Below are 11,077 nucleotides of genomic sequence, written 5' to 3'. Positions count from 1 at the left end.
ATTTTCTTTAAATTGAATGTTGGAACATCTGTTAAAACATTATTTCTCAGTATCCGTTTTAATGTTATATGCCTTACCGTGTTATTCATGTCAGACCAGATGTCTCGACTTTCTATACAACATCTGGTTCTGCTATACCAGAATTTCACTATTCAAACACATCTATCTAAAAATTGAAGTTAATTTAAATAGAATTGTTTAAAATTGGCATTCCTTTGTTGATCTATCTAGATTTTGTGGTTACAGTTACACACCAACAACTGAAGTAACTTTGAATCACAATGACCAAGCTTCAGTGACTGAAGCTATGGCAATGATGATAACAACAACAACAACATCGTCTCCAACATTTCTCTGCTCATTTCATTCACCTTTGGCCTCAAAATCGTCGCTCTATCATCACCAATGGCACATACTCAAACCAATTCAAACCCCTTTCAGTTCCTTCACCAATTCCCTCTCTTCTGTAAAACCACTCGTTTCCAATTCGAGAAGAACCCACTTGTGTTCCGCAGGTCGGCGAAAACCCACAAATTTAACTACATCTTCCTCCTTGAAAGAAGAGTATGATGGCAATCTAAGAAGAGTTCTCCAAATTGGGTTGTGGGGTGCTGAGGTTGTCTATATTTTGTGGCTCTTTCTGCTTCCGTATGCTCCTGTAGGTACTTTGTTTTTTTTTGTGCTCTCAGATTATGTGATTTTCATTTTTGGATTTTATGTTGTTGTACGAGGTTAAGACTTAAGAGCAATTAATAAACTTTCACTTTCCTTTATCCGTTGAACTTAATGCCTTGTTAACTTATTAGCAGGTATAGTACTCCTGACTCGTGAGTGAACTTAGCTCAGTTAGTAGGAACATCACATTATATATGTAGCGACTGTGGTTCGAACCCTGGACACTCCATGTATTCACCTTAAAGGTGGAATTCTAACCACGACTAGGTTACTTGACCAAAAAAAAAAACTTATTTGCAGCTAATAGCACAAGCGCTTATCATGATGAAATAAAGTTAAATTGTTTTTGTATATGCTATACGATGTTTTCATAAGCTACATTGGTGAAGTTATGAAAATAAGTTGACTGCATCTTATGAAAAATGTCATAAACTAAGTTGAAAAGCTTTAATCTTCCTTTTCAAATGGAATTCATATTAGGACCATAATAACTTCAAGACAGTGTTTCAGATTTGATTTTAAGGCAAAATGTGTTTTTCGTCCCTGTAATATGGGCGAATTTAGGTTTTAGTCCCTGAAAAAATCCTTTCGTTTTGTCCCTGTAATATCAGATTCCTTTCATTTTAGTCCTTCATTCAGACATATCACAAAAACGATGACATGGCATGCATTTGATGATGTGTCCTTTGCCACGTGTGCAAGGAATGATGACTTGACATATTTTTAAAAATAAATAAATGCTTGTAAATTTGACTAGAGGCAGCAACAGAACTTTTACCAATAATCAGTGACAAAACTCCCTTGTGTTTCTTACTTTGCTTGGAAATCTAGGAGTTCTGAAATGATGTATTGCATATGGTTTTTCTTTTCCTTCTGTTTATTGATAATATTATTTGAGATTTGATTTGGTTTTGATATCTGATTATTCCCTTGAATTGTAATAGGGAGATCCTGTATGGGCTATCAGTTCTGAGACAGTCAATTCTCTTGTGGATCTTTCTCTCAATTTCTTTTTCATCTTGCCTTTCCTGAATGCTGGTATGTTTTCCTACTGCACTTTAATCGATAATGTTTAATTTCATTTGTTTTCGCTTCGGGAACATTCTAAGAGAGGAATCTTGTTATAAAAGATATTCCAAAATGACAAACATGGCCATTGCATTTGTGTTTATACATTTCTTTTTTCTTCTCCCCACAAACCTGAGTTTTTGTATCTAATACTTCTTTGAAATCAGCTATTATAATATTGGCTTAATTGCATACTTGGTCCCTTATGTTTAAAAAGTTTCAAGTTGGTTTTTAAAGAAACTTAATAGGGATATCCTTGCACTTCAATGATTTCTGTGCTGACAATTTTGGCAGAGTAGTCGGCGTTCGTCTGATTGATGCCCCAGTACTTCATCCTGTAAGTGTCACTGTGTAAAATATGATTTGGCACCTAATATATTATACATCCCATTTGATGGAACAATTTCCCTTATGTTGGATATTTTTTCTTACTTCAGATGTCAGAAGGACTATTCAACTTTGTGATTGGCTGGACATTCATGTTTGCACCATTACTATTCACAGATCGTAAGAGAGATAGATACAAAGGGTCTCTTGATGTACTCTGGGGCCTGCAAATGTTCCTCACAAATAGTATGTTTCATTAAACTCTCTTGCTTGACTAGTCTTTTTTATTACCTACATGTATTGTCTACGAATTATTTGATCTCAAGTTGATTTTCCTTTAAATATGTCGGTGTTGTCAAATAGCAGAGCAGCTACAGTGGCGTTATAGCATAGCGGTATTTTTACAATCTGCTATTGTTCTGCGATACTTGACTTAGTACAAAGTGTTGTCTAATAGTTTCTATATAGCGTAGCAGAATTTGAATAAACAGCTATGTTTTGCAACCCTCAATTGCATATATGTATCATGCAATTGTATCACATATCATAACTCCTCTTTGTGATTCCAGCATTTTTGATACCATACATGGCTATCCGATTGAATGATGTTGATGATGACAGTGTCCCAAACAAACAATCGAATTTGGGATCTGTTATGACAAATGGGGCTCCTCTTGTTGGACTGATTGGTGGGGGTGTGTGTCTTATATCTCTACTGTGGGCTCTTTTTGGTCGAGCGGATGCAAATTTTGGGGGCATAGCTGACAGATGGGAGTACGTGGTTGGTTATCTTGGATCAGAAAGACTGGCTTATGCCTTCATATGGGATATATGTCTTTATACGATTTTTCAGCCATGGTTGATTGGTGAAAACCTCCAGAATGTTCAGCAAAATAAGGTTTCAGTAGTAAAGTATCTTAGATATGTACCTGCGGTTGGCTTAATCGCGTATCTTCTTTGCTTGGAGCCTGAAGAGGTATAACTTTGTGTTTTGATGATTACTTTACTAGTTTACTTTGCACTAAAGAATGATCTCTTGGAACATTTTTGAGTACACAAACAGTTTCATGTATCAATTCCTAGACCCGTCTAAGCCGTCTTAAAGATTTGTCATGAACTTCCTGATGAGAGGTTTGTTTGAAAAATTTATTGTCATAAAGATTTGTCTTTTACTATCTTCTTCATAAGAAATAAATTTGTTACCAGTTTAGAAAATATATTTGAGAAAAATAGTGTTTTAAGTGTAAAGAATTTTGATCTTAAGGGTACAAGTGATAAAACCCTATAAGACAAAATAATGTTGCTTAAAGCAACACAATCAAGTTGCCTCTGATAACTTAAAGAAGTTTGATTATATTTAAGTATGAAGAATGAAGGATAACACTCAAGTCATGTTCAAGTACTGCATCAAGCAATATATCTTATTGTCTGTTTGGTTTCGCGTCTAAACTTGATTTCGCACGTCCCAATGCTCTCTTTACTGCTATTTGCTGAAGCTAGACATTCAAGCTCCTCACTAAACTTGTGGCCGTTTCCAAACCACAGCTAGACCGAACACATGCTTAGTAGAAATTCATCTTCGAAAAAACAAAAACAGTGCCATAGTTACAATCCAAGGACTCTTGTGCTATAGAAGTTGATTAGCCAAATATAGCACTTTTGTCCTTGATTTTCTTGTTATCAAGCGCATATTTGGTTTTGGGGTGACAAATATTGTTTTTGAATCGATTGATTTTGTAAAATTGATTATACTTGATAATAAACGAATATAAAGTGGTTTATGTTTAGATTGAATTGCTTAAAAATGAGCAGAACAATAAATTTCAATGTAAAAATTATATTTAAAACAGAAGCTACATATCTTAGCTTCAACATTTATTGTTGTTTGACAGCTACTGAATTCGTATTATTACTTCATTTCCCTTACTAACTATCATCAAACACCTTTCATTTTGGTGCATGTTTACTACGATTTGGATCCTCAGCAGCGGCAACCTCTGCTGCGGTGCTGCTGGATCCTGACCCTTCAATTAATCTGCCTTTCAGTTCCATATTAATACATAAATATGTAATTAAACCTAAACGCAGAGGATTATAATTGAAACATGTTGATAATGAAGTTAGGTCTCACGCCAAAGCTTTCTTCACCGCTACAACGATACTACATTCCGAACCAGCATGGTGATCAACTGATTTTTTTATCCATTAAAACAGCAACCTGCATCTATGAAATTCTTTTCATAGAATCATAGATGCAAAGAAATAGCGCTTCAGTTGTTTGCTCTAAGTGGAGGTTTCATTTAAGTGGTTTGTGAATCGCAGATTCGTCCATCTAATATACGATTCTGTGATGCTCACCGTTAGCCGTCGTGTGCCGATCGACTTCACTGTCTGTGTCCACCGCTCAAACAATTTAGGGGTTTCATTATGTTTTTAATCCCATGACTCAAGTGTTTTTACAATCCACTTTTTCATCATTAATAGTAGGCGTTGGATTAATCCAATGGTTTGCATAGATGCAGCAGAGATGGCAGCTGACAACTTTGCAGCCGACGATCCAAATCGATGTTTACTATAAGCACTACGTTGCCATAAGCATACCATTCATCTCTTATTTTTCTCCGCATTTGTAGTATGTTATGATCGAAAAAAGGGATCATGATAATTTTGTAGCAAGTTATGATTGAATAATTGATGAAAAAAGGATCATGTTAATTTTGTTATATGTTTTTATGCTATGACCCTTACCTTTTCAATACCACAACACTATAACCATTCAAATGTGCATTGATATACAAAGCATCACAATAATTAAAAACATTTGCCGCTAACCTATATCTTCTAAAGAAAATTAGATCAGTAGCTACCAATGATAAGGTTTCTTCTCAGTATAACAGATTATTAACAATGCTCTATATCCGAGGGTCGCATCATTTCATCACTGAGTTCCTATTACAAACTAACATAAATAGCCAATCAGTATTCCAGGAAACATAGAAAATGCACCATCGCTAGATCAAGGTGATTATATCAATATAAATCCCTAATCCCTTGGACGGGCTAACCATAACGAGCTAAGTGCTCGTAGTCTTGAAATGTAATCATTTCTGACAAGGAGTGCCCGAGCAATCTGACGTGTCGTCAAAATCCTTTGTAACTGTTGTAGAGTTTTTTGCTTCAGGAGGTCAGCCTAAAAACACAAAGCATGAGAACGATGCTTATAAACCTTTGAAGATAATAAACTTGGTAGTGAATATTTTATTTTAGCAATTGGAATGAAGAAATAAACTATCAATGGTGCTATTTTAATACATGCAGGCATGTAATGCAGCACATTAAGGTTCTTTTGTTTGTATATCTAAAGTTTAGGTGAGTTAGGTCCTGAGAGCTCAGTATGGTCAGAGCAGCTTTAAGGTTCAAAGCGTTAACAAAGGCACTTAGAAATTACCTACCAACAAGGTCATCACACCGACGATAGGAGTTGAACTCACGCTCTTGTGGTGTATGAGTCAACTCAATTGGCAGAACATCCCATAGATTTGATAAAGTTTCAATTAAGTGTTGAATGAGAGAAAGGCATATGATGAAACCGTGTATTTTGAACTACACGGCCAAGAAGGAGCAAACCAGAGTAGGCACACAATTTGCATAAAAAAAAATCTTGCTGGAAGATGGTAATTTAGGGTGTGTTTGCGAGTTGGTTTTTGGAGGATTTTGGAGGGAAGAGGCTTTGGAGGGATACATATATATTTTAATATATATGATATTTCAAAAAGAGATTAATTGCATATCTATTTTACCTGACGAAGGAATTCCTCGATCGATGCAAGCTTGCTCATTGCAAATGCCATCTGGCCCATGTAATCAGCTACATTTCCAGAACCAGTACTAGGTAATGAAGAGGTAGAGGAAAGTGTCTCTAAAAGAGATTGTTTCAATGCTTCCATTCCTTGAGATAAAGCATCTTCAGTCTGCTGAGTAGACTTCTGCAGAGTACAAATTCCCATCAACTGATTTTCGGTTAATGGCTCGAGGTGGTTCCTGACTATCTGAATCACAAAAGAAACAAATATTAGGATCAAACAAATTCAGAATAACTATTTCTACGGTTCTACGCAAGTAATCAAGTTACTTGCAAATGAAGTACTATTGAATTGTCTATAAGGTGTCAGGTCAGCGGTAAGAGTTTGACCTGATAACACAAGGAACTAGGTTCAATTCCAGTTGTTACAGTTGTAAAATATTCATTAACGTCACCTTATTAATAATAATTAATTTCCCCCTTATCCAATTTAAGAAAAAAAAATAGTGTTGAATTGATCAGTCACCTACCTCGAGAAGTTCGGATGAACGGAATGCACCATGCCAAATAAAAAATCTTTCAACCGGTGTCTTCCACTGCCCATAAAGCATGTGAAATATATCCGCCTTTGCCCCTATGCTCTTTAGCCTAAATAATTCATTATAATGTGCCATAACACCATCAACAAGAAGATGCAATTCATTATCACCCATTTGAGAATTTAACGCCGATCTTAGATCGTTCAGAAGACGTTGATGCTCATCAACCCAGTGAGCATAGTCCATGTCAAATGCCATGGCACCTGATTGATCAATAAACATTATCATTTACAAACCTCCCTACCATGAAGCATATTTGAATAGAATCACTCTCATAAATGTACAAATGAGATGTTTAAAAGACACTAATGAAATCTGGGAAATCATCAAGTTCCATGCATGACTTCGATGCGAGTTCACATAAATAAAAATTCAACAGAAAAACAAAAATCACATGAAATAGCATTTTCATTACCATTTCCAACAGTTGAATGACCTTGATCTCCAGGATTCGCAAGATACAAGCCCTGCATTATTAACATTCACAACCATGAGGATAATCAAAATGTTCATAAACATCAAATTGAAAATGGAAATGACAAACTCGGTGCACCTGTTGACGTGCTCGTTGAAGCTCTTGCTCTAATTGCATAAGCTTGACTCGGCTGCTCTCCAGCTGCTGTACATATGCCTATTTAAAACCAAAACCCATTTATCATTCAAATATCTTAAAATCATAAGACATTTTATCTATTCTCCATAATAAAGAGGCTATGCCAACACCACATCACATCACATCTCATAGTTTTTGTAAGAATGTATATATGTTAAAACTTAACTAACTTATGAATTTGGTTACCCCGTAGTTTACAGCAAAAATGCAGACATGGATGCAAAGGGGGGTCGATATCAATTAACTTCACCAATATAAAAGGTAATTGCATAGTAACCAAAAAAATAAAAGGTAATTGCATGGAAACTGTTTACCTTCTTCCGTAACCGGCTCTTCCTAGCCGCCTCACGATTCTGAGCAAGTCTACGAAGGGTCTATTAAAAGGGCATCCAAATCAGGAACGAGCTAGAAGATGTTGACAGATGTCGTAGCAAAGAAGAATAAAAAGAAAGAACAAAAACCTTGTGATCTTCAGCTCTGAACTTGGTTTGATCCCTGGAGTTAGCAACCATATGCGCCTCACTCTTGCCTCTATTGGACTATAAAGTTGAAAAACATTATCAGATGTCAATAAAACATATGTATGACTTTAGAATTAGTTATGATTAATGTCAAATGTTATTACTAATGATCTAACGATTACGATTGATTGTGTAAAATTTTACACTGGCGGTGTATCTGAATCAAATCATTTTATTTTTTTTTTTTAAAACTTGGTATCCGGCCTTAGGACCGACTAATTCAAGGGGACCAATCTCACCGCCCACTTGCGGGGGCCCCATTTAAAGCCAGAGTTTTTTTTGCTCTGTATGGACTTAGCCCACCGAAATTGGCACCAGTGGGAATCGAACCTGAGACCTTGAGAGGAGCATACTCCAAGGGCCAAGCCAACACCACTCGACCAACCCCAAGTGGGTATCTATAATTTGTATCTATAATTTGTAATAATCTAAAGATCTAAAAAAGCAAAACATGTTTGAAAAATTTTTGGAACTCACTTGGTTTTTATCATCAGTATCAATATCAGTGGAAGTATCATCAGTCTGTTGGCTATTATCTGCCATTCCAGAATCAGCCCAATTCTCAACCCCCAAAGGCAAGGAGGCTATTCCCTTGTTGTACATCAGTTGCTGCTGCCCTGCATCCGAACACCCTGCGCCATTTGAAGCTATCTCTGCAGACCCAATATTCTACGAAAACACACAAAGTTTAATCAGATACAAAGCAAATAACAAAGATTATCATATTATTATCTACAGTAAATATCCATTTTGAAACCCAGTTTAGTCTCCTATGGGGAGAAAATGCTTGCGCGAATAGTCCCTCAAAATTATGAAATCCGGACAAATTCGGCCGTATTTCTTGTAGGAACTAACTACTGGATAAAATCCAAGTCGCATATTGAAAAGAAATAAATTCTGGAAAATAATATATCAAATGGCACCACTCCCCTTAAAACTAGGTTTTGTAAAGATGAGTTAGACGAATAAAAGAGCTGGTGTGTCATGAGTTTGATAATTTTTAAATAATATGTTGAGTAAGAGTCATAGACACAAATGGTGGGCAAGAGGAGGCGTGGGAGCCGAGCGGCCCTAGCAAGCGAGGTGACCCCGCAGCATGGTTCAGGGGTATTCCTGTAATCTGAACCATAATTGTATATAGTACATGACTTGTAACACTGAAAATCTTAATTCATTCCAAGTAATAATACGGAACTACAACTGCTCTATAGTCGCAGACATAGACACACTTTGCCGAACTGCGTAATCAAACAATTTGTTCATTGTTTGCAATTTTTGTTTTCCAATTTCTCTTTTGTTACCGGTTGTTGTTCTAACATAAAATTTGTGAAATTTCCCTACTTAAACTAAATTGGATATCAAAAAAAATTTCTTCAAAAACAAAAACAAACCTTATTCTATTATTATGTACTAAAAAGTAAAAAAGAGAAAAGAATAGGATGATAAACCGTGTTGATTGTTGTTTCATACTGCATGTTATTACCACCAATAACAACATTGTTCGACTTTACACTACTAAACATACAACCTGCAACAAAAAAGTTTCAATTTTGAAATAGTTATATACCATCAACCACAAAAAAAAACACAAACATGCATATATTAATATTATTATATTATACATAAAAAAATTAAAAACAAAAAAAAAACAAGAGAAAGTTTATTACTTGAACTTAAATCAACAGCATCTTGTTGTTGAAAGAAAGGAGAAGAATGATGAAAGTCTCCAAGATCAGAAAAACGCATTTGGTTTCTGTTTATATCCTCTCCCCTGTTTCCTCAAAACAGAGACAAAAACATCATTAAATCATTTTATTCATGAGAGAACTCAAAAGCAAAACAACAAAATGCAACATATACATACCGAAGTAAGAAGGGTTGGTGACAATAGAGTTGAGAGTTTGATTGAGCTGTTTTGAAGCTTTGCATAATTATTCTTATTATATTTTTAATTTTAAAAAAAAAAATTAGTGAATGTTAATGTATATTAAGAATGTTTTTTCTACTGAAACATGAATGATAATAATACAGCACACATAACATAGAGAGAGAGAGGTTGTTTTCCTTTGTGTCTTTACCAAAGCAGCAGCAGGAGCAGCAGCATCAGAACCAAGAGAAGAATCAGAAGATTTTATGAGAAGAAGTGAAAGGAAAATCTTGATGTATCTTTAAGAAGTGGATGGCGTATTCATTTGTATTAGTAGTAGCCTAGTAAGACTAGTACTTTTCCTTTTTTCTTTTTTTTTTTTTTACTCCAAATGACAAATTATCGAAACTATCGAAAACTTAACGAACACACAAAATAAAGAGATCGGAGTTCGAATTCCGATAATAAGAGCTGACATAGCGATTTCAACATTTCAGTCGGTTGAAGGATGATTTTTATATTAGTAGTACTTTTCCTTTTTTTTATTTATAATATACTATTTTTTTGAAGAAAATATTTTTTTAACAGTTATCATTACTCATACAAAGGATCTATACGTCTTGGAAAAAGTGAGAAATATTCAGAGAATAAAAAAAGAATAAGAAGTGATAGAATGATGTGATAATAGTGGAAAAATTACAACCATGGTACTGTTAAAATTTAAATTTAAAATGTGATTGTAATTGTAGCATAATATTTCCTCTTGTCTTATATATAAAGAACACATTGAGAAAAATACACAGACTAAAAAGATTTATTTTTTTTATTAAAAATTCTAAAATTTTATGTGTTATTTCAAAAATAACCTTGATGTATTAATTTATTATTGTCTCTTATAATTATCAATATACATCACTATCTTAATTCCAATGTAACTCCTCTTATGCACAAAGCTAATTAATACGAGTATAAAACGGATTATCTATTTAACAAAAAATAAATTTAAAAAGTGTTTCTTATAAAAATAACTAAAAAAAAATTAAAGTGTTTCATATATATATATATATATAGGACCGAAGAAAGTAAATACTACTAAATACTACTAATACTTACTTGCATTTTTTATTTCCTATTTCTAAACCTACAATTTTTGTTCCCATGTTTTAATGGTGAGATCTCCACTATCTATTGACAATTTGTATATATTTATTAAACCATTCGTGAGAATAAGTATTGCATAAGTGAATTTATATGATACTTTACAACTAATTTTTACTTCGGATATATATGATTTTTTTCTTATTAGTTATTGGATAAATACCTAATATTAACTGATATCGTAAAATGAATTTTGTTTAATGTACTGTAATATTTTAGTAGCGTATACTTAATTAATTAGAGGATATAGGACAACGGTGGCAGCTGCGGAATCCACCAGCTATGAGGGGTTTTCCTATACCACCGATATGCTGGGAAAGTAAAATAATACTAGTAAGGGTCTTGTTAACATGTGCCCTTAGGGCACATGTTAAGATATACCAAAATAGAAATTCATCATTTAATGATACAAGAAATTTAATGCTTCAAAAGTCAAAATGCACAAAT

General features: G+C 34.3%; 2 protein-coding genes across 2 annotated transcripts; one reads left to right on the top strand and one right to left on the bottom strand.

Annotated features, from left to right (window-relative positions):
• Positions 1 to 207: 207 nt before the first annotated feature.
• LOC123911664 lies at positions 208 to 3,285 on the top strand. Its single transcript, XM_045963133.1, has 5 exons — positions 208 to 658; positions 1,620 to 1,713; positions 2,043 to 2,080; positions 2,181 to 2,316; positions 2,640 to 3,285. Exons 1-5 carry the CDS (start codon positions 308 to 310, stop codon positions 3,050 to 3,052), a joined length of 1,032 nt encoding a protein of 343 aa, XP_045819089.1. The 5' UTR covers positions 208 to 307; the 3' UTR covers positions 3,053 to 3,285.
• Positions 3,286 to 4,878: 1,593 nt separating this feature from the next.
• LOC123911663 (transcription factor TGA2.2) lies at positions 4,879 to 9,822 on the bottom strand. Its single transcript, XM_045963132.1, has 11 exons — positions 9,470 to 9,822; positions 9,273 to 9,376; positions 9,054 to 9,133; positions 8,083 to 8,274; positions 7,546 to 7,623; positions 7,399 to 7,458; positions 7,025 to 7,102; positions 6,887 to 6,938; positions 6,403 to 6,674; positions 5,871 to 6,119; positions 4,879 to 5,260 (listed from the first exon to the last, which is right to left on the bottom strand). Exons 1-11 carry the CDS (start codon positions 9,532 to 9,534, stop codon positions 5,114 to 5,116), a joined length of 1,377 nt encoding a protein of 458 aa, XP_045819088.1. The 5' UTR covers positions 9,535 to 9,822; the 3' UTR covers positions 4,879 to 5,113.
• Between the last annotated feature and the right edge of the window lie 1,255 nt (positions 9,823 to 11,077).

The sequence above is a fragment of the Trifolium pratense genome, linkage group LG2, assembly GCF_020283565.1.
Source record: "Trifolium pratense cultivar HEN17-A07 linkage group LG2, ARS_RC_1.1, whole genome shotgun sequence".
Lineage (NCBI taxonomy): Eukaryota > Viridiplantae > Streptophyta > Magnoliopsida > Fabales > Fabaceae > Trifolium > Trifolium pratense.
The sequence above is the reverse complement of the archived record's forward strand: the minus strand, read 5'-3'. Positions and strand labels throughout refer to the sequence as shown.